Here is a 27,983-nt window from a genome sequence, read left to right as displayed (position 1 = left end):
ACTGCTTTGTAATCTCTAAAAATTGTAGAACCTACATTGTATGACCTTGACATTTCATAATTTTTTAGAATTTGCACATTAGCACATAGTTTATAATAATACATTAAAAACTATTTTATGCACATACACATGTATGTACATAGTACATCAGTGGCTTAACTCTCGTAATATGCTATGCTCTCATTATGCTAATTATAACTCTTATGCATACAAAATGTATAATAAAAGTGTTTCCCACAAATTCCATACTCCATACATACGTATGTACGTTTTATTTGGCGATCTAAAAAGCTTTTTACATAGAACTGCACATGCCATATTTCCTATGTGCCAAGCGAAAAAACCACATTTTCTTTGCCTTTTCATTTAGCGCGACTTCCTTTTGCCACAACCCCTTCTTCTTCTTTCTTTTCTTCCCCTTGTTTCCCGCGCAAAACGCTTTTTTCCAAGCAGACAGTTGCAAAAAGCAATCAACTGTATCGTGGAGTGTCCCCATCTCGCTCGCACTCACTTGTTCTAGCGCACGAACGATCTTCGGATTTTCGAATGCAGCAGAAAGAACAACAAAAGCAGAAACTTCGTGCTCACACACACATGCACACACACACACGCAAAGCCTATTTCTTTTTTCGACTTTTATTCGAACTTTTTTGCAGCGATTTTTCAGTAACAAACGGCAACTCTCAGGAATAAAATCGTCGTCGCTCCGCTCGTTAAATTCTCGTTGCTTTCCCACCCACATAAAAAATCAGGATAAATTGTTAGTAGCCTAAAAAGCAGCGCGGATTGCATAAATTCAAGTGGAGTACCGATTGGAAAAACACCCACGGAGAAAACAATGTGATGTTAAATACGTTTTTGTGTCGAGTGCATTACTATAATTTGTAATTAAATTTCAACTGCAAATGCAGAAAGACGAAATAGATAATAATTCATAGGTATTTGTGAGTGTTTGCGCCCCTCCTGTGCGACGTGTGGGAAAGAGAGAGGGCGAGAGAAAGGGGGAACGTGACCGAGTTGCCATGAAAACTCCAATGGAAATTCAGGTGAGCTATTGTCAAACGACGTGATGTTATGCGGCGACTATCATCTCACATGTACACACTGTAGCCGTCGAAAAGATCTGTAGAATTTATGTTTTTGCCACAGAGACGACACTCCTCGCATGAATTAGTATTGGTTAGAGCATTTCGCGTGCGTGTAGAATTTCGCACAGGAATGTTAATTTTCCAGCTGAAAACCCGATGAAACCGTTAAAAATTAAGGTACATATTTAGGTACACATAATTTGTACACCGAAATTAGAGAGAAAACGCGCGGCGATGAAGTCATGCTGGAAGCCAAAAATAAATCAACGCCGATCATAAAAACGTTTGGAGAGTGCTCAAAATATAATTTGCGCTTTTTAGTGGGAAATGCATTGCACACACACAAGCCGAGACCATCTTTGATCCCCCTCGCACACCCTTAAACAACTGCAACGCGATAGGGAGAGAGGCATCGGAGTGGGAGAGAGAGAGAGCTTGCTCGGCAACGGTAATTTTACCATTTCGAACATTATGGCTTCGCTTTGCTGCGAAAAACACAAATCGAGCAAACAAAAGCTAAAGCAACAACAAAATCTCGCCCCTTGGTGGAAAACAAAAACAATGCCAATGCGAATGATATTTTCGAACTCCGCCAAATATGTGCAAACAGAGTTGCCAGCCTCGTTCGATGTCAGTTACAGCATACGAAGTTTTATGAAAGAATACAAATACTAATTAGCACCTGGAGACCCCAAGCAATTATAGTTTTTGTGATATTCATATTCAATACTTTCTCCAATTATTTTTAACATTGTCGTGTTTCATCACTAATTATTATTAGATTAGCAAAAAGTAATGGTGTTTTTTAAGGCAGGCTTTTGAAGTAGTGTAATTAGTAAATATGACGTCCGTGTGATCTTAATTTATTGTTGGTTGGAAACATATTTCTTTCTTTCTTGATATGGAAATAAATTAGGTGGCAATCAGATAAGAAAAAGTTGTTGAATACCTGTGATGTTAGGGATAATAGATAATTTTTTCCTGTGGTGTGTCCTCTTTATGTTGACATCATCCTAATTTGTCGATCTTTTGCCGTGAATTGGCAACTCTGCGCGCCAAGCATACAAAAAGCACACGGTTGAAGAGGGGTGGCAAGCAGGCGACGTCAACTTATTTTTCGAACTCACACTCTCATTCGCACTCGCACTCGACACTTCGGGTTTCGCTTCGGCTTCGTTTCCAACTCTCTCGGCGCTCTTCGGGGTCTCTGCTTTTGGGCACCTTTCGTTTTTTCGAGCGCCAGCGGAAAGTCGCGTCAGTCGTCAGTTTTTCTTCAGTGGCTTCGCGCGTCCGCAATTTTCAGTGTGTGGTGCGTTGTTGCTGCTGCCTACTCTTTTCTTTCTGCTCTCCACGGCAGCGGGAAAGGAAAATACATACACATGCATACAGGGCCCCATCACATACAGTAAAAATAAATTCAACTTTATTGCTTTTCCCCCCGTCGCGTTATCGTGAGTGTGTGTATTAGTATTTTACTATATATATACGGCTTGGAAAAGCAACAAAAAAATTTGATATGTGCAAAGTTTATTGACGACTACGTGCTGCCTGTGATTCTATTTCGGTGTGTATATAAAATTGATCAATAATGTTAAAACTACCGCTTAATAATATACAATAAGAACTTGCATTTGAACTGTACCTGGCAATTATCTGCCTGAGATTGTGTGTGTTTTCGCATATCGAATCGATACTTCCAGTGGTGTTTCTATCGATTTTTCCCTATGCTCGCTTCACGGGAGAAAGCTTTTCCCCAGTGTACGAAAAGAGACAGGGACAAACAGCAGGAGAGGGAGAGCTTTCCCACAAAATGCAACGCTGAAGTAAATGACGGGCGGTTTTCATTAATTTTCACACACGCACACACTGTCAGTGGCTCACTTTCCATGCAAATGAGGTCAAGTGTTGCAGTGGGAAATGTTTTCTACAAGTACACGTGTATGTGTGCGTGAGTAGGAAAGTTATATAAGCTTTTCATTACCGATTGCGACGAGGGAAAGCTTGATAAAAACTGTGATTAGTAAACACGAAGATTGCCAAGAGCGAGTTCAATTAATTGCTTTCTATTCTAAACTCCTAGAAAAAAGCACGTTTTTCATTTCGATAGATTCCCAAAGTCTTGGTGGCCGCCATCTTGGTTTTTCCCCCACACATAAAATATTTTGTTCAATGCTAGGCTCTCGCTCTTTTGGCTCCCCTTTTCTTTCTCTCCCGCTCATTTTGTCATACTCCCTCGTCCGTTTTTATGTTTGTTCACGAAAAACAAAAACAACAAGCGTGAAATTTTCTCTCTGCACTTTTCACACACACTAGAAAAGTGGGAGAACCAGACGGCTCAGCAAGAGGCAAGGAGGATGGTGAGGAAGGGAGAGAGAGAGAGCAGTCGCCACATATTTTTGTTTCCACTTTGTGCTACACTTCTGCTACGCCGCTTTTGTTGTTTTCTTTTCGACACGTTTACACATTTCCATTTTTCATATTTTCGTGTCGCCTAATCTTTTTTATGGGACTGCGGCGACGTTGCCAAATTTCACTTGTGACTTTTGCAAAAGTTTCATTTGTTTACATTCTACGCACATGTGCAGAATAATAACAATAATAAATGAGATATAAAAAAGCTTTTGCGCAACAAGTGTAGAAAAGCAGAAACTGTATTTTTCTCTTTGATTTCTCGCCTTAATTCTTTGTTTACAATTTAAACTTGTACACTTCTTTCAAGTCATCAACTTTTTTTTCGTACTAAAACACCATGACCTTGCAGCGAATTTCTGACCTACACACGCACGTGCAAAAAAGTTAAATATGTGTCGCACTTTTCTATTATCCACTATTCTTAATGTTCTTGTCTTACAGTAAACAGCAAAAATATAGAAAAAATAAAAAACGAAGGCGGGGAAAAATAATGAGCGGCCGTTATCGCAACCTGCTCTTTGGCCGACTTTTATTTTTGTTAGTTTTGATTTACTTATTCGCTTTGTGGCCATTAGCAAAAAAGTTCATTGAACTTTTGTGCGTTTTATTTCACGGTTTATTGTTGATTATTTTCGGTGGCTCACTTATTTCACTTTCACTTGAATTGGCCAAGTTTAAAACTAATATGGCACATTGAAAGGAGTTTTTTCTAGTGGTTGGTTTCATTATGAATATTTCATCAATTGAATTTGATTTAATTCATAGGTCATAAATAAATTGAAGTAATCGTTTGTAACAACTATTCGATAACCATTGAACAATCGATCTACTTTTTATCGTTAACTTCCATAACTGGCATTTGTTGAAAATGCCCTTAAAAGAAACCTCAAGAAAAACCAGCAACAAAAGCATCGTGCTTAAGAAATCTAGAAAAGAAGAATAATCGACATCATCGGTGGGGCAAATCTCCATCGGTGTCCATGATAGATATGGATAGCCCCACCAAAACCTAAAGCACCGACTTCCTCCGCTCCCACACAAATGTACAATACTCGCAGATACATTTACAGATACAGATACATTCGCGCATAACAAGACCTTAACATTCACTTTAAATAGCTTTTTGAGAAAACAAGTTTTGTGGTTGACGTTTTTTTTTTTTTTTTTTTTTTTAAATACATTTTTCGCTGCTTTTAATGGCAAAACACATTTTCTGTGGCGAGCGAAGCGGAAAAGTAAAGGAAAAGAAGCGTGGAAATGGAAAATGCTATGTTTCAACTGTCAGATGAAATTCATCGTTTTTAAATATTATGTACAAAGGTGGCAAGAACTTTGATCATAAGATCTTTAAGTAATACACCATTTCTGATATAGATATATATGCTATATGATGAACAATGCGAACATATGAACCAACATGTTACTTGCATGGAAAACAAATGCGATCCAGCTGGGAAAAAACGTAGCTTCTTTCTAGGAAATTCTAGTAACTAATCCTATTTTGGGTGGTTTACCCCTGGATCCGATGTTGACTCAGAATGGCTGGCACTTGACTTGACTTGACTTGGCTTTTCTCAATCTTCGCTTGCAGCCTGTTTGCTGCTAAATGTGCAGAGGGTGAAGAATAAGAAAGGAGACGCGCTGATGAAAGGGTGGAAAAATAAATAAAATGAGCGACAGACGACGGACGCCTACATACGTGGGTTTTCAGAGGTGTTTTTTCCCCCCAGTTTTGCGTTTTTTGGGCTTCGAAACGCCAGAGTTTCAATTGTGTGTGTGTGTTGGTGTTTCTGCGTTGCTATTCAGCAACATTTTCAGCTGCCAGAAATTAAATTATTGAAAGTCAGTGCGAGAGTCGTCGAGTCGTCGTCGAGTCGTCGTCGAGTTTATTTTTACGTCGTAAATATACAAATTTTATGTCTCACAAACGCAGCACACATATGTCATATGTATGTATGTATGTGCGTGTGTGTATGTGTTCGAGCAGAAAAAGATTCCACTTTATGCAAATCTTGTGGGGGAAGTTTTATATTTGTTCTTGGCCTCCACTCACTCTTTTTTTCCTCGCCTCTCTCTTTCCCCTGCCCCCTCTTTCTTATTCTTAAGTTATTTCCATTTTAAATTTGTTTTTCTGGCGGCCCAGTGTGTGTGTGTGTGTGTGTGTGTGTTGGCGATTTTTCTGGCAGCGATGTGAAATGAAATGAAATGAGTTTCTTAAACTGGTTTTTCTGCCAAGCGATCGGATCGGATCTCGGATCTCTAAACCAACAAACAAAACTCGACTTGCCAGCCGAGAACGGGGCGACCACCCGCTCCTCCGTTTCGTTTTTCGAAATGGCACAGTTCTTGTACATTCTGTCGAACCGGTTTTTCTTTTGACTTTTGCACAGCAGAAACATACAGACACACACACAAACACCCATGCACAGACACACATATACTATCCAGAACAGAAGTCTTGAAACCAGCCCCATTATGGTTCCCAAGTCCAAGGCTCTCTCCATCTCACTGTCGCTGGCCAAGAATTTTCATTACTCTAAAACTCTAAAAAAGTGGAGGGGGCTCCGGGCTCCAGACTTTGGCGGCACTTCCTGTGTGCCCAAACGAAAGGGACGACAGTTGTGATCCAACATCTGCCGGCCGGCCGGCAGGACGACAAAATGGAGGGAGGAAGGAGAAGGAGACCGACTGCATATACACAAGCGAACATAATGCGGAGAGGGGGGATCGGCTTAGTTTTAGGGGTTGATTGCAACCCCAAAAAACCCGGGACCCGGCCTACAGGACCCTCTCCCTCATCCTCCTCCTACCTTAGCGTAAACCGGTCCGCTTCGGTTCTCCCCGGGGCTCACCTCTATGCCGTCTGGCGCGTGCTTAGAAAAAGGGGACCGCTATCGCCCGACATCCTTTATATTATTATTATCCCGCTCCCCATCCCACAGACACGGCCGCATCCCATTTTCATTTCCATCTGGCACTCGAAAAGTCTGTTGGCATGGAGGCCAGAATTAATGAAGCCTAGCTGGGCCAAGCCAAATGGCTGAATTCTGAAACAAGTTTACGACAAAAGGATGGAAATGGTAATCTGGTACCAATTCCAATCCTAATTCATTGTAAACCGATCTGCGCTTACTTTCCATACTGGAAAAAACTCATTAATCTGACATCTGACATTGATCGCCGATAGTAAAAGCAGCAACCCAATCAAATTGCGAAAAATATAACATTAGTTTTTCGTACTACAGCGGTTGCAATATTAACCCAAGTTGAGTTTTTCGCTAACAACGTTTCGTAAAATGAGAATTTTGAACGTAGTTTGATAGTAGATCTCAACACAAGAAAATATGAAGCAACTAGCTGCTTATAAAAAGTGTAAAATGAAGTATTTGTTTTGTTTTGCGATCCAGTAGTTGCTAAAATAAAATTCAGTTGAGTTTTTCGCTAACAACGTTTCGTAAAATAAAAATTTTGAACGTAGTTTGATAGTAGATCTCAGCACAGAATGAATTACTCATGTTTCAAAGAATAGAATTATTTAAGAACATATAGAAAGGCTTTATACCATTGAAAAGTTATAAAATATTTAAAACAAGAACCCATGATCTTAAGTTCATAAGTTCAACATATTAACGATATGCAACAGCAGTTTATACAGTGTCTTGGGCTTATTTTTGCCAGACATTTTCGAATGCAGTTGCCAGATGAAAACCCAGTTGAGATTTTCGCTAACAATGCTCCGTAAAACACAGTTTTGGACATCGTTTGATAGTAGACCTCAGCACAGTCTCTCAGTTTCTTGTCTTGGTCTCCAATCACCAAGTGCTCATTACTCCACCCCCATTTATAGTACATCACATCATTTGTGGGTTCTCTCGTGGGAAAACCGAACCCCAAAGAAGTGCGAATGCCTTTGGGCTCAACTGTACTTTTCCGCACACGCACACAAACTCACTGGCTACATAGCTCGCTCTCGCTCTGTTCGGTCACAGGATCCCAATTCATAATCCTCCACCATCTGCGCAAAAATAAAACCTTGCAATGTGCAAAGAGCGCACGTCATTCGTTTCCAAAAAGGGAGAGGAAGCGGGAGAGCGAGAGAGATCCTTTTTCGCCTCCCTGCAGTTTTTACCTACTTCTCTTTGTGTCCGACTTATGTATTTCTTTGCGTAGTAGTGTGTGTGTGTTTGTGGAAAACCCCTCGAATGCATCATCATTGGGGTACGGCTGGATTTTGTTTTTCACCGCTTCTCTTCAGTGATTCATTCAGAGAAAAATGCAGGTCAAATGATATTTTCACTTACCATATAAGTTCCTACAAAATGAAAGCTCGAGTTAATGTATTCTGAAATTTGTTTTAATATCAGATGTAAACTTATGACACGAAATCGTTGGCTAATCAAATTGAAATGATCATCATTATCCTTAATAGTTTTTCTTTATGTGTATTTTGTGCGCATGCCTTGCACCTTCCTTCCATATGGGCCATGTGTGTTGTGTGTGTGTATAACTGAATCTGGAAAAACTGATCCCTCCGCCTAACGGTAAATGACTGGATTCGCTTACCCTGGGGGGTGATTCTCACTGTCTCGTTTCCCCACGAATGTCTATTTTTTTTTTGCCTGGATCTGGCGAAAAGTAAAAAAATGAAACTGGAAAACACAAAGGGAAATGAAAAAGGGAGCCTCTAGTCACGTAGACATTTTTGTGTGGCTATCTCCCTCGCTCTCTGCCGCGGAGAACAGTTAGTTTCCGTATTATGTATGTACTCCTCCAAAAGTGGACCTTTGTGTATTATATTATCTGTTTGGAGTTTCTAAAGATGTCAAATAACATCTTTTGAAGTATAAGCACAACAAAATGAACGCAAAAAAAAATCAAAGTATGAACATTTTCCAGCCAATTTTCGCTACCTGTCTGTGTTCTTGAAAGTGTTTGTGTGTGTATTTCCCGTTATTTCTCTTTGGCACGATTATTACCGCTGCAGTTCTCCTTTTCCCTTTGAGCTCCTTTTCCCTCTGCCGCTGTCGGCGTCGCTGCCTCTGCTTGCCTGCCTTGTCCTCTCTCGCTCGCTCCTTTTGCCTACTTGGCAATTTCATAACGTGCCCCCAAACGAGAGAGAGCGAGAGAGCTCGGCGCTCAACTCTCGTCGCTCGCTCCCTCCCTCTCACTCTGGCAGCAACTTCGTTTGCTGGTCGGCCGTGCTGTCAGCGAGAGATAAAAAGAGCGCAAAATGAGCGCCAGCAGCGAGGCGTCGTTTTCGAGGGTCGCTCAGTCGCCGTCACATTTGCGTCGTTTCATTCGGTTTCGTGCGCTCGGGGATTTTGTTTGGTTCTCTGCTTTGTGCGGCAGATCGCGAGGCAACGCGTGCGGTTTGCTGGCTAAATTCTACATATACACATTCAACATTCGACGGCCGAAGCGGAGCTAGAATAGGAAAACCAACCTTTGCAGTGCTAATTATTTACAACACAACAGTAAGTGTGTGGTGTGTGGAAATGAAGCAGCATAATCGCGAGCGGGAGAGGTTGTGAAATAGCGCCCATATCTATATGATGGGTGCCTTTGTTGGCTGGTGTGCGTGTGTGTTTGTGAGCTTCTAATGAAAAACGTTCTATTTTTAAATGCGCACACCATAAAAAACTGAAACGATTGCTCCACACTTCAACTTTAAAAATTATCAGTCAGCGAGTGCGAGTGTGTTGGTGTTAATGATGACGGGGGGAAAATGAAAATCATAAATATTCGTCTCTGTCTAATTGTGAAATTTTCCACAACGGAGAAAAAGGAAACGAGAAAAAAAAACCCAGACACAATATATGTGTTTGCGCTGCAGCGACGCCGACTGCGAAACTTCCCCTCTTTATGTTTCATGCTTCGTTTTTTTATTCCATTTCATTTTTTCGGTCGTCCCGAAGTCTCTTCGGCTTTTATCGTGTCCATCGATCTCCAACACTAAAACACACGCAGTCGGGAAGCAGAAGCAGCAGCTACTGTAACACAAATCCGTTAGCTCTCTCTTTAGGCGAGAGTGTGTTTAGTGTAGGGAAAGAGCAAAGTTGAAAAATTAACAAGAAGCAGAAACTCGCTCGGAAATTTAAAAAAAAAAACTGCATTTTGCTGTACAAAATTTGCATACAAGTATGTCGCTGTGGGTGTTTATTTGCGTATGTATGTGTGCCTATGTGCAGAGGCTAAGCAACAATAATAATGTAGCTGAAATTTCAAGCGCGCAAAAGAGATGAGAGATATTGTTATTGCTGCGCTGAAATTAAACATGAACTTGACCTTGGGCCGCATTGCGAGTTTTTTTGCGTTACTAATTTTGTTTTCTGCCTTCTTTCTCTTTGCAGCATAATTGCTGACACACTAAACAAAACTGAAAAAAAGAACCAAAGGCGAAAGCTGTTTATTTTGTTTAGAAACCTAAGTTTGGCCAAATATTAATCAAAGAACGAGTGGCGAAAAAAACAGCAAGTCAGAGAGAGCGCTCGACGTTCGGCCCCAAGGTCGTGGGCCCAAACCCCCAGGATCCATTTCCAACAACCCCATCCAACCACCCAAGAAACCAAAATGGATGACGATCAGCAGTTTTGTTTGCGGTGGAACAACCACCAGAGCACACTGATCAGCGTGTTCGACACGTTGCTGGAGAACGAGACTCTAGTCGATTGCACGCTAGCCGCCGAGGGCAAATTTCTCAAGGCCCACAAGGTGGTGCTGTCAGCATGCAGTCCCTACTTTGCTGTAAGTGTTGCCAAATTCATAGTTTCGGAAAACTCCGTTAACACTAAAAATACACTTTTTGCAGACCTTACTACAAGAACAGTACGACAAACATCCCATCTTTATACTCAAGGATGTCAAGTACCAAGAGCTGCGCGCCATGATGGACTACATGTACCGCGGCGAGGTCAATATCTCGCAGGATCAGCTGGCCGCTCTGCTCAAGGCCGCCGAGTCGCTGCAGATCAAGGGCCTGTCGGACAATCGCACTGGCGGCGGAGCAGCTCCCAAGCCAGAGTCCTCCGGCCATCATCGCGGCGGTAAGCTGAGCGGTGCCTACACACTGGAGCAAACGAAGCGGGCTCGACTGGCCACCGGCGGTGCGATGGATACTTCTGGCGATGTGTCCGGTTCGCGCGAGGGCTCCTCGAGTCCGTCGCGTCGTCGCCGAAAAGTCCGACGTCGCAGCATGGAGAATGGTGAGTTGTCAAGCGATTAGGATTATCTTACATATTGCTAAATATACAAAAAGTTCCAATGCGGGAACGTTCTTCAAACGAAATTCGCGTTAATCAAAAATCTTCAATTTTGCACAATCAATTTATTAATTAATTAATTAATAAATTGAAATTCCTTTGCTAATAATATATTTATACAAGACAACAATATTTCTTTCTAAGTATAAAGTTATTTATTAAAATTGTTTTTATTTTTGCAGATGCCCACGACAACTCAAACTCGTCCGTGTTACAAGCTGCCGCCTCGAATCAGTCAATCCTCCAGCAGACAGGCGCCGGTTTGGCCGTCTCCGCTTTGGTCACCACCCAGTTGTCCAGCGGACCGGCAGCCGGAACCAGCAGCCAAGCGTCGTCGACCCAACAACAGCAGCCATTGACCAGCACCAACGTTACCAAAAAGACTGAAAGCGCTAAACTAACATCGACAGCCGCCCCAGCGAGCGGAGCATCTGCGTCAGCGGCCGCCGTACAACAGGCCCATCTGCATCAGCACCAGCAGCAGGCGCAGACCACAAGCGATGCCATTAACACCGAGAATGTACAAGCCCAGAGCCAAGGTGGCGCCCAAGGCGTCCAAGGCGATGACGAGGACATTGATGAGGGTAGTGCCGTTGGCGGACCAAACTCCGCCAGCGGACCCAATTCCGCCTCCGCATCTGCATCCGCCGTCCATGCCGGAGTTGTGGTAAAGCAGCTGGCCAGCGTTGTGGACAAATCGTCGTCGAATCACAAACATAAGATCAAAGACAACAGCGTGTCATCAGTGGGCTCCGAAATGGTTATTGAACCCAAAGCCGAATACGATGACGATGCTCACGATGAGAACGTTGAGGATTTGACACTGGACGAGGAGGATATGACAATGGAGGAGCTGGACCAGACGGCCGGCACCAGCCAGGGTGGCGAAGGATCTAGTCAAAGTGAGTTTGCATCCCACTCTCCTTCTTGTTTCCTTATAACTAATATGTGTTCTTTATCCAATAGCATATGCAACATGGCAGCACGACAGATCTCAGGATGAACTTGGACTAATGGCACAGGATGCACAGCAACGGGATCCTCAAGGTGAGTGTTTGTTGCCTCTGAAATCGATAATATGAGCTATGAACAAATGAAAAAGCAAAAAGTATAGCTTAGCCTAGAAGTATTAGACGAGATGTTTTTTCGAATCAGCGAGCACGACAAACAACAAGCTTAAATTCAAATGCAGATTAAAGATTGAAATCCAACTTTTCAAGGTCACAACTCCATTTTTTTCACACCAACATATAAATATACAAATTTACTTTTGCCCATTTTAATGTACACTACACAAACAAAAAGTCGTGCTCCGAAAAAAGCTCTAAAACGTTGAAGAAGAAAAAAGATGAAAAAGTCGTAGAATTTGTTCAAATATGATTTTCAACAAGATAGCAGACGAAAAAAGCAAGCAACAAGAAAAAGTACAAATACAAACCCAAAATAACAAGACTTGTGAGCGAGAGTTTGGCGCAGAGAAAAAAAAAAAACAATATGAAAAACAGCAAAATTAACAATGAAGAGCAACAATTTACGACTCTTATTTGAGTTTTTTAATGAGAGAATTTGCAATGCTGGTTTTGATAATTTTTTGTTTTTGCCTGCGTCGCTCAATTCGTCACAGATAAATTAACCCGAAACAAGAATAATTTGTGCAAGTTGAAAGTATTACTTAAAAACTCTTTCTTTACTTAATATGATTTTTTACAAAACTAATATTTTTTAATTATGACACACATAATTCGTATAACTAGTAATCTTTTTTTGTACATATCTATTATAATTAATTTTTAACACACACACACTTTTGAAAAGAAAATGAGAAACATTTACCACTCACACACCACAAACATATATAATTGCTATATACCACAAAACCCAACCACAAACCATCCCCTAACATTCTCATTTTATCATTATCTATATATATGTATGATTCCATGTATGATCATTTGTTGTTGAATTTTCGTAATACGTTTCATTACAATTGGTGTTTGATTAACTCTTACTTTTGCTTTATTTTATCTTACCGTATATATAAATCGCATAATTATACATTCCCAACATTTTTAGTTGCTCGCTCTATCTTTCTTCCTCCCCCACCTGAACTCCCCTCTTTCCGACATTATGCCGTTAGCTGCAGAGTAATTAAACAGGAAATATAAATTGAAAGTACCTTTCATAATAATTCATAAACCATGGTCACACTGACTCACCCACAAACACACAACCACCCATACTGCAGCTTTGTCCTAGGCAGAAATCTCGAAGAAATGCCCTTATCTTTTAAGTTAGTGTTTAAATTTACGTATCAACAGTGTTCTATTTGTGTGCGTTGTGATCTCTCTCGCTCGCTATTTCCCTCTGTAAGCTGTTTGTGTGCGTGTGCCTTAGTGTGTGTGTATAGTGCGAGTGTGTGAGTGTGCAGGGCTCCGTCCACATGTATTTTCCCTTCACAAACAAAGCTCTCTCACAGTACAGTCGCGTCAAAAGATTGCAAAGTTTGGCCACACTTCCAGCATTTCTAGCAACACTCGATTATGTTTGTTCGCCTTAACTTTGTTTGCATTTTCAAAGCATATCACACCACACCCGAGAACTTTCGCAAACAAACACATTCAATCTTTCATTTGTCATACTATACTTTGTGCCATTCCATTTTGATTGTCCTCTACTTTAGAACTCTCAGCGCGTGCTAATGTTTTTTACACATATTTTTACTTTACATATTATTATGAAAATACGCATGCAGTTTTAAATTGTATTTTAGTACTATCTCTATATATACATATATATTTTGCTTTATTTTGGTTGACGGGACTTTTTTTGATTGTTTATTTTCCTTACGGATTTGTTTTTAGTTTTAAAGCTAGATTGTAAGCTTTTCCGATGCAAGTAACGCGCGCGAAACTTTCTTACGCGTTTTTACATTTTGTAAGTTTGGAAATTCTTTTTTCCCATAACTTCAGATGTACGTCGTTGTTAAAAACTTTAAAAAACCCTTTATTAAGTTAAGTGAAAAGTGAAAAAATAAGCTAGAAGATCGAACGGATGGAACCTGGTACTGAAGGATCGCCGCTTTGGAGGAGGATCAGCTGCCGAAGGTCTCAAGTCGTTGCCAAAACAAAGCACGTAACCATCCAAGATGGTGAGGTACACTTGCAGCTTTGGGTAACTTGACGAGATCCAACTGTAGTCAACCATCTAACTGCGTCACGGAAATCTCAGGTGTGTGTCCAGGTGAGTATGCTCCGCCCAACGGTATCGGTTGGGCGAAGTGAAAGACAAGAATGAAGTAAATTTTTTATTTTAAGTTCATTTTTGTTTGACTCCGAAAATATCCTATCCTATCAACCCTTCCTTTAATCCTCCAAGTATTACCAATTATCCGCCTTCCCAGATCAACATTCATACCTCATAGAAACCAAAATCATTTTACAGCGATTCCAGGTAACGTGTTATATAAAGAAAATATCTACAAGCGCTCTCTTCAAAAAAAAAAAAAAAAAATGAGTTGATGGACTTCCAGGGTAAGCTATAGTGTAACCTCCAGTCTCTACTCTTCCGATTTATTTCTAAGTGTACACCTTAAATTTACATTGTATATATATTTTTCTTAAAATTTCATTTTGCGTTTGGCGTTTGTTTGTTTTACAAAATTGCTTGAAGCGTTGCCAAACAAACACCAAACACCGAAAAATACATTCTTGCAAGAAATTCCACCGATCCTTACATACATATCCATATAGACAACACTGCAACGTTGCATTTCTACATTTATCCTGTTTGCCAAATCAACGAAAAGAAAAATCAGAGGAAATGGATAATATGAGTTACTAAATAACTTAGTAGGAAACCCCAAATTCATGGATCGTTTGATGTTTTTTGTTGAAAGATCCATTTGTGCAAGATATATGTGGTATGACAAACTAAATATATTTATATATTATTAGTTTTAAAACACTTTCTATAACTGATCCAAAGCAATAATCGATCAACCTTTGATCTTTTTGAAGCACAAAATCATGGGGTTTCCCTAATCGCTTCTTAATGGTCAATAAAGCAAGTAATTCTTAAAAAGCTTTAAAAGCTTTTCCCCCTTCCATGTTTCTCTCTTTTGGTTAGTCGGTTCTTCTGTGACAATCTTGTTTGCCCACTTAATTTATAAACTCTTCGCTGTGAGATATTTAAAAAGAATATCTTATTTTAATGTACATGAAACTGCTGTGGTTCAGCTCCTATATCCTATTCTAACCACCACCCTCTTTTACCGGCCCTCTCTTTCTACGCTCGTTCTGTTAATTGTTAATCAGAAAGAACAACAAATGCTACAACAATGCCCGAAGCATTCGTTCAAGTTCAAGGTCGGCTAAATTATAATGTGTTTCTATGTGTGAGGTTGTGAATTTTTTCTTTAATCAGCATTGTTCACATGATCGCGGGGTGGGGGTGGTGAAGAGGGCAGACGACTGAAGCGGTAATATTAATGTTCATATCTGTGTGAATGTATCTCGTTTGCTTGATTTTTTGTTTGTTTTCGCAGTTTCCTTCGCGCTTGCTATTTTTAAAATTTTGTCTGCATCCGTGTAAAGTCAATAATGATTCGATGCGATTCTGCTTGAACAATTAAAGCTAATGGTTGCATAAATAATCAAGTTTGGGATTTTTCGATGAGAATTTCTTCACACGCAGAAAGTTTTTGATTTGTGTGATTTGATTTGATTAGTGGTTCGAAAAACCGCTTTATTCGCGATACTTTTGATAGAGTGCTTCATTACGTGACGGCGATTTATAATCTAGCATGACTTAAGGTTGTATAACCAAGTATCCGTTGGTAAAGAGTCGTTATTAGAGACGTGATTTTACTTGATTCAATGCTGAATCATAACTGTTCGGTTGCTGGAAACGTATTTTGCTTAAATTTTCCGCACTATTTGTACATTAGTAATATGATAAAACACTAGTAATGGCAATTATGTGAAATAAAAATATTCCGCAAATTAGATAGTTTTGCAATCGTATAGCTTGATTTTACCAAAATAGGCTTTGAAAATTGTTTTTCGCTTTTAACGCCCACCATTTCTCTCCCTATTTCTGGTTTTGGCCCAGTTGAAAGCTGTTTGCTTGGCCTTGACCTAATTTACACAGGCACATTGCATACATACGCAAAACAGGCAAAAGTCGACAGATAATATTTTTGTTATTTTTTTTTTGTTTAACTTGCAATGTGTCCAAAGCTTTTATCACATCACGCAAACGACAAGTGAAAAAACAAATTATTTACTTGCAGTCCTTGCTTTTTGTTAGTTTATGTGTGTGAATGTTTTTGGAGAAATTTAAACGTTTGTTATACATGGATCCGGATTTTAATGTAGTTTATGTGAAACAATTTATTCTCATCTTAAGTTAGTTGTAGTTGGATTATGTATCTTATATTTAGACTTCTTACCTCTCGCAATAATTCCCATTACATATTTGTGGTTTTTCTTGCATTTAGATTGGATATATAGAATGATAGGACAGAATAGAGCTTTTTTCTTCGGCAAAAACGGCTTACAGTAGAAATTAAACTGACCTTTATACATAAAAGACGTAAACAAATCTAGAAAACATTTAACCACCTAGACAAATACCTAATAGGAAAATGGTTTTTAAGTTTGTTGGATCGTTAATGCTTATTTATGAATTTCTGTTCAGTCTCTGTGTTGCTTGTCGCTCAAAGAATGTGCTACTTTGTAATTTTTATTCATCAATGATTTTTATAAACCGATTAAAGAAAAGAAAATTTTCTTAAACTACAATGCAAAAGTATAAACAAATTTGGATTTAAATGTTTTTCCTTCTAGAAGCTAATGTTTGTCAGTGAGAGGTTAAGCATACACAGTTTGTTCTTTCATTTGTTTTTGGTTTCGGAGTCGATATTTTTGGGTCTTTCTGTCCCCTATCCGCATTTGAAATATTGGTCCATTGGTTGCAGACTCAATGGTTGTGCCCAAAATCACCGCGGTGCGCGGTAGCTCGATGCGTCTGGCCAGAAGAAAGGCCACCCTAGCCATCGCTACGGCGATATCCACTTCCGTCAGTGCAACGCACATGATGTCCAGGCGTAAGCGCACGGTGATGGCGGCTACCTCTTCATCGTGCAGGTAAATTTTGATAGGCGATTGGCGCTTGGATTTTGGATCCTTTCATGATGAATCTGTATCCCAAAAGCCGATGATGATATTTCCGTTTCCTCTAGAAATGCCAGCAGCGGTGAAAATGATCCCTCCACATCCACAAGCGCATCGGCTACCACCGCTTCCATATCAAAATCGAAATCGAAATGCAAGTTGGCGGATTCGGCGGATACGGCTCCCTTCGTGTGCCAGACGTGTGGACGTCGCTACCAAGTCCTTGGCACTTTGAGGCGTCACATGCGCAAAGAGTGCAATCAGCCGAAGAAGTATGTGTGCCGCATGTGCGAACGTCGTTTCCACTATAATTTCAAGCTGCAAGATCACTACTACTATGTGCACAAAGGCGTCCAAAAGAGGGAATAGTTCAGTTTATAAGGACAAAAGTGTAACCGATGTAAAACACCCGTATACTCATCTTATTAGAACACAACCCACACAACATAAAACTACAATAAACTTGGGTAGATTTTCAACTTGTGGTTCTTCTGTATCTTAGATCGTGGCTAAGTGGAAGTTGAGTGGACCAGGTGAAGTGGTTAGAAGTGGATTTGATTGAGTGATTGAAGGGATTCCAGTGTTGCCAGCAAACTATTTTATGTACTTCATAGACAAGACAATCAATTCAAGTAGACGAGAGATTTAATTATTTAATAATTACAATTATCCATAACCTAAAGACAATTTTGTTTAGTGCATTTCTTAATTAGACATGTGTCCATGACTCGTAGATGTAGACTGACTGTTAGATGTAGTTTAGCTAATATACTTCAATAATGATCATTGGAAACTATATTTCTTAATACTGGGAATTTGAGAGTATTCTTTAGCGATTGATCTAGAATTGATGAAATTTGTAAAACGTTTTCAAACTATTGCTAAACAAAAACAATTACGCCATTGCTATAGGTTTATGTAAGTTTATTATTCCCGATAGATTAATTTCTTTGATATATGTCACATAGATAGTCTGGTTTGACCTTGCATATAACATTAAGATAGTGAAGTTGGCAACACTGTGATTTTCGAAGTTTGTGTGTTTGAAATATAAAGCTTTGTCTGTCGATTGCTCGCTTTTTCCATTCTGTTCTCTGTTTTCCTGGCTTTTATGTGTTTTGTTTCTCTATCTCCCCTTTGCTCAAACATTTAATTGCAGGTCTGCTCGAATTGAGTTTGAATCAAATGTTTTACTATGACAGCGAAATGCCGCCGCCACCGATACCGCCACCCGTGGTCGTTGAATCGCCGCCAGCTTCGCCACCACTTGCAGTGGTTACACCTGTGGTGCAACTGCGACGTGGAAAGCTGCGATCGCGGAGAAGGAAGGCGGCAAACAGTAGTAGCACCACCACCAAGAAGAGCATTCCACCGCCAACGGTGCGGAGCAGCTCGGCGTCGAATCTGGCGAGAAACGCGGATATGCGGGACGATGGGAAGCTCCAGTGTCCACAGTGTCCGAACGCCTACACCAGGTTATCCGCATTGAAACGGCACCTGGAGTTCGAGTGCGGGATGCTGGAGAACTTCCGGTGTCAGGTTTGCGATGCTGGATTCAAGCGTAAGGACTCGCTGAATCGGCATTGCAAGGTCAAGAAGCACAATACCAAATATTTGTTTTAGACTGATCAAAAAAGCCATTAAAAACGTTAAGATAACGATGCCAATTTATAAATTACCCTGGGAACTCTTCTTCAATTTTGACTCGACTTCTTTCTCGCGTGTCCCATGATCAACCAGCATATAAAGCCATATGATATCTGTATATGTTATATTTTTGCTTGCTCAAAAACAGATCCACACTTACATTTTCTCTCCATATAAGCTCCTTTTTTCATAAATCACACACCCGAACAAACAACACACCAACAAAGGGAAACTCCTTTTTCTCGTGATGAGGTATCTGTCTTTTCTCTCAATCCCGACCCACCTTTCTACGTCTTGCTCCACCTAAGATTAATCTTTAACCTAACGCCCGCTCTCCTTCCCTTTTATTTTGCCATGCTGCTGTGAAATTGTTTTTTATACTTATATGCCTGTTTGAAATTTGTTTTTGTTTAATGCCGAGCAGAAATTAATTTATTAATTTACCACGAAACAAAAATAATAATGCTTTCGAAACTAATCTGGCATTTTGAAAAACTAAAAAATAACAAATTGCTTGTTTTGCCTTGAAAAATAAACAACTAAACGAAACCAAATCTTAACCTTCGATAATGAAGTAAACGCATGATTTACCAAAAAAAATAACGTTTAATTAACGTTTTAAAAACAGAAAATTCCAAGGAAAATTATAGAAAACAGAATTCGAAACTGAGAAAATATGAAAATACCAAACGAAAAACAAAAACAAATTTCAGGCCTGCATCTGATAGACGACTCCTCCTCAAGCCAGCAGAATCATCTAAATGGCAGCAAGCTGGAGCTGATGGATGGCAGCAGCGATGACTATCACCAGGGATCGGGATCCTTGCATCACTTTCATGCGCCGCAATTTGATCACTTTCAAGGATTATTAGCCGGCGGAAATAGTGCAGGTGCCGGAGCAGGAAGTGGTGGGGGTCAGGAGGAGAGCTTTACGTGCCCGCAGTGCTATAGAACTTATCGAAGGCACGGAACCTTGCGACGCCACCTGCGCCAGGAGTGCGGCAAGGGAAAGAGCATGGTGTGCTCCGTCTGCGGTCATCGCACGAAGCGGGCAGATCATCTGCGCCAGCATGTACGCAAAAAGCATCCGGAGATAGCCATGCGATCGTTGTTCAAGCGTCAGCAAAGAGCTGCAGCTGCGGCTGCCTCAGCCGTCGACGGAGAGGATCAGAAAACCGAGACGGAGATTGTAGATCTGGTGGACCTGCTGAACGATGGATCTGTGGCCGCTGCGGATGAGGATCATCAGCACGCCTACCTAGTCGAAGATGACGATGAGGATGAACTCCCGCAGCATCAGCAATCACATATAACAACAGAGGAGTCCACCAGTAACTATTACCGGCAGCAACTGCGGCAGCAGGCCCTTCTACAGCAGGCTCTCCAGCAAGTGGCAGCTGCAGCTGCAGTGGTGGCCAGCGGCAACTCCACTACCTCCACTGAACTGCTTAACGGGGAGGGATTGTAGGAGGGATAGCAATTTGAACTGAGGGGCGGGTTCTCCTCTCTACCTCCATTTCGAGTAAAAGACGCGTGAAGAACGCTATCCTGTCCACTGAAAATCTCTACTACTACTAATTAAATTAACCAAAGAGCAGCGGTTGAACTTTGACCTTTTGGCTTGCAAAATTCTTTATTTTTCCTGCATTTATATGATGTTTAATACATTTATTTGGCTGTCGCACAACCAAAATATATGAGTATTTCTTTTTCCAGCGCAAAATCAAAAAGTTGAGAACTAATCAAATAATATTACAAAAAAAGTATATATATATTTTGTATAAAATAAAAAAAGGAGAAAGCTATTAACTAAAAATAAATGCAACGTTTTTTATAAACCAAACTACAACAAATGCGTTTTTCAATTGATGCATGAAAAAAATACGAAAAAGTTGAGACACAGTTTCAATTGTAATTTAATTTCTTGATAATTTTTTGGTAAATAACATTTTCTCGAACATTTTGTTGGTGCCAAAGTTGATTATTTTTGTGTTTACTTTAAGTTTAACTTAAGTTTTAACTGCGGCAAAATGTATATCCATGTAATGGCGGCGTCGGTTTACCTAATCCACATTATATATTGCATAATACAAAGCGTAGCTATAAGCCAAACAACAACACACTGTAAAAAATGAAACCCAACCAAACCCCAATCAAGTCAAAAAAGAAAGAAAGAAAAATAATAGAACATCGAGGACACAACACGAACATATCCACACAACACCACCCGCCATATCTCTATTTCTCAGCTCTACTCCTTTCTTTGACTCTCTCTGTACTCTCTGTAAGAATCGTTAAACAGTCTCAGCAAATCTTAGACAAAAACCCAATCACAATTCTTACAGATTTAAGGACGCTTTACTGTAATTATGCCACGGCAGTTATAGCAGCGGCCAGTGCGGCCAGCAAGAAGCCGGCGGAGCATCAGACCGCAGCCAGCACAGCAAACCACCAGAACCTCAACCATCAGAACTTGCTGCAGCAGCATCACAGCAACAGCAGCAGCAATAGCAACTGCGGTGCTGCTGCTGAGATATGCGAGCCAGAAGTAACGATACGCAGAATGTTCAAATGTGGAAACTCTGGCCAGGCGGAGGCCATTGTAAACCACTTGCAAGTGACCGGTCAACAGCACCAGCAGCTCCATTGCAACGTCAGCAACTGCAGTGGTTGTCACATGTCTGCGGCAGCAGCATCCTTTCAGTTGGCCAATCTGCTGAATAGCGGCATACGTACGTCGTCTACCAGCAAACCGCAGCGTAATCACATTTCTGCCAGCGGCAACACAAGCAGCAGCAGCAACGCCAACACCAACAACAGTAGCGGCAATAGCAGCTCATCCTTGGCGGCCAAAAAGACCAGTGTTCAGTTTCATTGCGAGTTCTGCAACTTTAGCTGTTCGTGGCGATACGATTTGAAGCTGCACCTTAGGCAGAAGCACGGCATTCATCAGCTGAAGAAAGTCTAGGATTTAGGCGGAATGTGATTCCAAGATCGAGATCAAATTGGCTGTTATACATCTACATAAAACATCCTTATTCTAGTTAAGAAACGTTGTTTAATCTCGCTCTATTGTTCTGTGTCTGTGCTAAGTCAATATCTGAAGTTAAATATATGTGTACGAATATTTATTGAAATGAAAGTTGATTTTTTATCACCGATATAAATTTTTAATAATGTATTTTTTTAGAGCGAATGATGCCAGAATTACCATAACCTTTGGAGACCAACAACACCAGACCTCAGAACAACCCTTTTAAAAAAATATCAAAATGTTTGATAAAAATTCCATTGTATAATTTTTAAAACAAAGTTTAAAACTTTTAGGTTTTTATTTAATTTAAAAGGTTTAACCTTAAACTACAAGTTTTTTTTTACAATTTCTAACATTCTAATCCGATAAGTATTTGATATTCGTTATTTAATAGTTATTTTTAATCTTATTTTATGTATTTTTGTTATAGAAAGTATTTTATATGTATTTATTTTAATTATTGTTTTCCTTGAAAATTGTTTAGAGTAGCCTCTGCTGTAGTTTATGTTGATAATGAATTAGTATCATTATGTAAACTTGATTTAGTTATTGAATTGTATAATTTGTATTAGTTTTCCTTCAACTTCTCAAAAACAAATGCAACAAAATTTAACATTTAAGTTTAGTTTTAAGTTAAGTTCATAAACAAAATTGAAAGCGAACATTTGAATCTTGTTTATGCCAATCAATTACCATTAAGCCTAATTCTGGACCTTGTTTATGATTTTTCACACATGTTTCTTTTTATTTTCTTTTCATTTTCATTTCATACAACCCCCACAAAACATCAAAACCAAAAACCAATCAAATCGAATCGAAACGACTTTAATCTTCCCAAATCACAAATAATCAAACCCGAAACCACCGACATCATCACCAAAACCACACAAATACACACCATTCACATCACATCACAACACACCACACCACTAACCACCGATCGCCGGGATTCGATTTGGTTCGAACCCACCAGACCTGAAGTACGATTACAAGCACAGCGTTTTTGGCAGCGATGATGCGGACCAGGATCAATACAAGGAGCGTTTCCACTGCGCCGTCTGCAACAAGAGTTATCTCCGCAAGCGCCATCTGCAGCGCCATATGCGCGATGAATGCATTGGCATTCCGCCACGATTCAATTGCGAGTTTTGCAGCTCTCGTTTCCGTCGCAAGTACCACATGGTGCGCCACTTGGTCTCCAAGCACGGTATTCCGCCGGCAATTGCACAGATGACAACGGGCAGTGGTTCGCGTTCCTCTATCGCCGGCTCGCTAGACCTAAAGTCCGGCGGCGGCCTAGCTGGTCTTCAGCAGATGGGTGGTGGCGGTGGCGGCGGCTCTACCGGTGATTGTGGCGCAAGTGTGGGCAGTGCTGGATCCCATAATGGCTGCGAGAGTCCCATACCAGAGAACCTGTCGCTGCGCAAGGAGAACTACGAAAACGAGAATTTGTCGGGCTCGCGGTGCACTTCGCCACTGCCACCGCACATTATGCCGATACCCACGTATGGGTTGACAGGTGCCATCACTGCGATCTCTGCCGCAGCAGCCGTGGTCGAGGAGCAAGCAGCGGCCGCAGCAGCAGCTGCAGCCATCGCTGAGGCTCAAGCCAAGAACAACAATGAATCCGGAGGAGGAAGATCCGACGCCGATGAGGATGACGAGACGTTGGCCGCACAAGCCGAGGCTGTCGCAGCTCTCGGCATCAAGCCGGAACCGGTGACGCCCAGCAAGGTGCAGCACCTGATGAACGAGGAGTGGAACATGAAGCTGGGCCTACAGATCATATCGAATTCATTGCTCAAGGAGCGATTGATGAACACTATGCCATTTGCTTATAACAACAACTAAAGCTCTTTCTAGCTATTTATATTATTTATTGAAACCTAAAGAATCTCTCAATTTTTTTAATTTGTCAAGAGCCAAGGCTCTGCGTATTTGCATACTCTATTCATACGTTTTCGCCCCCCAAGCACCCCTTTTTTACACTATGTATTTGCCCTGTACGAGAATCTCAAACGTAGACATTCCATTTTGAAGATAATTTTAATTATGTATTTTTGTGAGTCGCCCGTAGACAAAATGTGTCTTAAAATTTGTCAATATTACAGTGTTGAATCATCCAACGACGGATCTTTCCTAAGACGAACGATAAATTACTCGAAACGTCACGAATTTCTAAACATATAAGACGCTTTTCAGCATGACAGGGATGGGATTACTTTACCCAAAAAGAGTCCAGCCTCTAAACTATTTGTTAGTCATTTAAGATGAAACCAAAAAAGTCAAGAGAGAATATCAAATCTTTTACTACAAGTTGAGTAATTTCAATTTGATTTAATCCAAAAAACGCAAAATACTCAACTAGCCACCAAACTTTTCTCTTGCAAAATGGAGGAAGCCATGGAGGTTGATTTATAAATGTAACCCACTTATTCCAAATGATATGCCACCAAAATGTACGACCTAGTTAAGTTATTACTATACTATACATTTCTAGCATGTATACCTAATTTTAGAGCCTAATTTATCCAAAGTCAAAACGAAACAGAAAATGAGAATTATATTTTAATTGAATAAATTACGAAAACACCAAATACACAAAATATACCATATTTATGTATTCAATTGCAGCAATCGAAAGTTTTATTTTTATAGCCTTTCTCATTCCCTATTTGCCATCGTGTCACCACCTCATCCTTTGTTCATACCCCACATGATCCATCGATGTTTTCGTTTTCGTGTATGTTTTTCGGTTTCCATCCCGCCCTCGTTCAGTGTTGTCTTTTTTTTTTGTTTCATCCGAAAATTGTGCGAATTTTTCACTAACCTATTTTTATTACTAAATTTCTTTTAGATGTCTCTACAAACCAAACTGTTGTACTACCCCACTACTCCATCTACCACTACTACTCCAATATCTACTACCTACTATCACATACTACTATCTATGAAGCCGACCGAACCGTATCCGTATCTTGTCCTGGAAAAGTCAACTGCCTGCCGCAGCGCAACGATCTGCAAGAAACAAAGTCTGTCACAGTATTATATACCATACATTTTTTCTTATATATACTTATGATATATATCTTTGTTCTGTGTAAAATCTTGCCTCGAATTGTTTTTGTCTGGGTTTCAACTTGATCTACACGTACATCCGGTGCGATACAGTGCGTTTCGGGAATGGTATTACAGTAAAGTATATAATAACTAAATTGTGTCGATTTCAATACCTTTTGGCTTGAAGTAAAGTACCGATGCGCACTATATCGCCCCATATAAGCATGTTCTCAGCATAGTTCGTGTCTATTTTCCACTTTCTTGCTTGGGTTCTCTCATGTGTCTGCTTTTTGTGTCTCAAATGCGTGTGCGTTTTGTGGCGAGTGTATGGGCGTTTGCGTCCTTGGAGCTTCTTGTGTGGTTTTTCCAATTCCTAGTCTTAATCTTTCTCTATTTGATAATATATTTGTGTCTTCCTCAATGAAATACTTGCAAAACCAAAATAAATTACTTAACACTTGATGTTTTTTCTTACACAGACTTTTTCTAGTATCTAAGGCGGTTCAACTTGGGTTTATTACGAATATATATATATATATTAATTATGGGCTAAACTTTTCTAATTCTAAGAAATCTCGATGTTTACAATATTTTTTTTATTTTCCGTCAAAATAGTTTAAAATTTTTTGTTTTTGGAATGCCTGACATGTTTTTTAAGTCGTTAATTATTATGAATTTTTATTTAATATTTATATATATATATATGATTTTCTCTTAATTTTTTTTGTAGCTTAGCAAATTTGACTTGCTCAAAAAGTACAGAAATCGAAATGTGTAAAGCAGAGTGTCCAATACAGATATCAAATATACAGTCAGTCATACACGATCAGGAAACGTATCATTCTATATCAACAATCAACCAATTCAACTCGATCACTTTCACCCACTCACTTACCCATCCGTCTTCGTGTGCCCCCCACTCTCCGCCCCGCACCCACATCTACATTGCAGATTTCGTACTAACCTGGTATCAGCACGCCTGCGATCAGTGCGGCAAGTCGTACAAGACCCGCAAGAGTCTCAGTCGCCATCGACGGTTCGAGTGCCGCTTCACCACCGAAAGACCCATCTTCCAGTGCCCCAGCTGCAATTATGCGGCCAAGAGGAGCGACAATCTAACCAAGCACATCAAGACCCATTTTGCCAAAATGAAAAAGGACTTCCTGCCGCTGGCCTTTCAGATGCAGGCCTCCACGGGAATAGCCACCAAATGGGAGGCCACCGCATAGGGAGGTGGCACCAAGAAAAAAAAAAAAAAAACCAACCATATTATCTCCAACTTTAATACAGTCCTTGAAGTTTAGTTCTATACAAATTGAGTTCTTAAAACAAAGGCCAACCAACCAGGACCGACTGCAATGATCTACTGAGCTCGCGCAGGAGCACACTTATGCTTATCGAACGAACGGCAATGAGAAACAAAATTCAGCTTTCACTTTGTATTATGTATGGTAAACACGATTTGCATAAATTTGGTTAATTTATGTAGATGGCATACAAAGGCGGGCAGCAGGCAACCAACAACCTGCCCTGCTCAAAATTCAAACCATTGCAGTCGACTTGTGTCGGTTCTTATTTAACATTCGTAGTTTAGACCTAAGTTAAGCGCAGAAATTTTCGCAATCATAACTTATGCTTCAGCTAGTCTGGCTTTTTCCTAAGTTAATTTAAGTTTAAAATTGGTAGTCTTTAGTTTATAGTCCAGTAAGCCAAAAAAGTCCAAAGAGAAACGTGAACGAAACTAAGTCAGGGAGGGGATGGGATGAACTACTGAGAGTAGTTCGGGGTCAGCGACCCGCACACTTTGCATTCCTAAGAAAAGAAACCAAAAAAACCAAAACCAAAAACCAAAAGACAAAAAGTGAAACATTTTTCGATATAGTCTAGTTTGTAGTTAAGAGAGGCCATGCCAAATCAGCGAAATTCCAAATGAAATGAGAAAAAAAAAAATCAACTAACACTAAAATTTTGTGGATTAAGTTCATAAAATCTAAGTTCCTTTGCTAGCTAGGATTATGATTAACTGATAGACAAGGATCTCAAATGAATACAAATGAAACGCAACCAACAGTACAAGTACAACAAAAAAACAATTAACTAAAACTATTGACTAAACAGCCGCAAACACATAGTTCAAATGTATAACACACATATATTTACAGAGCAGCCATTGAAGAAAGGAATAACTTAGAGCCCGAGTCTTAAGCAGTTACTATATATTTTGTGAACCGTTGATGAATGTGAATCGAATTTTGTGAACACACACAGGAGCAAAACAAGCGAAAATGATATTTAGCTAGCGATCTAAGTAATTTGAACTTATACCTATATTTATATTTATAAGCAAAATGCCACTATTTTTATATGTCAGAGCCATTACTAAATATTTTTTATATGCATATATATAAATATGAATATTTTTGTAACTCGAATAAATTTGTATTGATCAAGAAACCGTTTGTATAACTAGTGGGTCGCTCTCTCCTCATCTCTCTGCCGTCCAGTTTACTAAACATGTTTCATTGCAGACCCATGTCAAGCATCACCATCATATGCATCAACATCAGTCAAGATCAGTCATCATCCCACAGCGTTCATTCAAACAAAATCAATCAAAAAAGCAAAAAAAAAAAAAGAAATCAATATTAAAAAAAAAAGCAAACCCAGCAACAAATAAAACCAAGCCAATCTGCAACTACTGCTGCTAGCTCTGCTCACGCTTCACCATGCCACGCCCACACAAAATACAAAAAAATTAAATCAAGCAAACCACCCCGCAACACACACTAACTGTAAATATCACCAATTTATTACTATTACTATTTTTTAATTTATAATACTCAGTGCCAAAGTTAACGTTACCAAATTCTTTCTATTTACGAAAATAATTGTTTACGAACTCTAAAATAGTTTTTCCTACTGAAATCTTGTTACTTTTTCAAAACGAAATATGTGCTCTAGTTGTGTAAGATTTGTTTTTTGCCCAATCAAATGGAACATACCGACACTCATGAAATGTATCTCTCTTTCTTCTCCTTCTATACAAATGCTAAACATCTAATTTGTAGCGCCAAGCAGCTATGTATCCAACTCGAGCCAAACTCCACCGCCGATTGGGGGCTCATCATCGGCCAGTTCGGCGCAAGCCCTGATCCGCGACTACTGGTACGAACTCAAGTTCTCCGACCTGTTCAAGTTCATTAATCCGGATGGACGTTACCAGTGCCCCAGATTCAATTGCCTGAAGAGCTACAAGGACGCCAGCTCGCTGCAACGACATATCAGGTGAGTGAGTATCCACGATGTGGAT

The 27,983-nt window shown here is 40.0% G+C and overlaps 1 protein-coding gene and 2 long non-coding RNA genes across 29 annotated transcripts in view; 1 reads left to right on the top strand and 2 right to left on the bottom strand.

The window, feature by feature from the left end:
• The first annotated feature begins 663 nt into the window (after nucleotides 1-663).
• LOC6608537 (longitudinals lacking protein, isoforms F/I/K/T) overlaps nucleotides 664-27,983 on the top strand; it is a 59,980-nt gene continuing 32,660 nt past the window's right edge. For 11 of the 27 annotated variants that reach the window (XM_032714271.1, XM_032714281.1, XM_032714284.1 and 8 more), the window contains exons 1-4: nucleotides 10,071-10,244; nucleotides 10,309-10,702; nucleotides 10,942-11,661; nucleotides 11,726-11,806. In XM_032714271.1, the coding sequence (XP_032570162.1) occupies nucleotides 10,071-10,244; nucleotides 10,309-10,702; nucleotides 10,942-11,661; nucleotides 11,726-11,806 (1,369 nt within the window). Of the gene's footprint in view, nucleotides 1,047-2,335; nucleotides 2,653-8,788; nucleotides 8,975-9,850; nucleotides 10,245-10,308; nucleotides 10,703-10,941; nucleotides 11,662-11,725; nucleotides 11,807-16,736; nucleotides 17,412-18,091; nucleotides 19,232-19,292; nucleotides 20,209-20,924; nucleotides 21,717-22,586; nucleotides 24,222-24,470; nucleotides 24,773-25,624; nucleotides 27,128-27,741; nucleotides 27,959-27,983 lie in introns of those variants that run through there. The other 16 variants (XM_032714289.1, XM_032714282.1, XM_032714283.1 and 13 more) reach the window with 16 other exon arrangements.
• Nucleotides 4,651-5,314, bottom strand: LOC116800300. The gene is made up of 2 exons (XR_004361227.1): nucleotides 5,200-5,314; nucleotides 4,651-5,141 (listed from the first exon to the last, which is right to left on the bottom strand). It is a non-coding gene; the product is annotated as an uncharacterized LOC116800300 (long non-coding RNA).
• On the bottom strand, nucleotides 23,516-25,724 carry LOC116800299. Its single transcript, XR_004361226.1, has 2 exons — nucleotides 25,638-25,724; nucleotides 23,516-24,631 (listed from the first exon to the last, which is right to left on the bottom strand). It is a non-coding gene; the product is annotated as an uncharacterized LOC116800299 (long non-coding RNA).

The sequence above is a fragment of the Drosophila sechellia genome, chromosome 2R (genome assembly GCF_004382195.2).
Source record: "Drosophila sechellia strain sech25 chromosome 2R, ASM438219v1, whole genome shotgun sequence".
In the NCBI taxonomy this organism is placed as follows: domain Eukaryota; kingdom Metazoa; phylum Arthropoda; class Insecta; order Diptera; family Drosophilidae; genus Drosophila; species Drosophila sechellia.
Note: the sequence above shows the minus strand (reverse complement) of the source record. Positions and strands in the feature narration are given on the sequence as shown.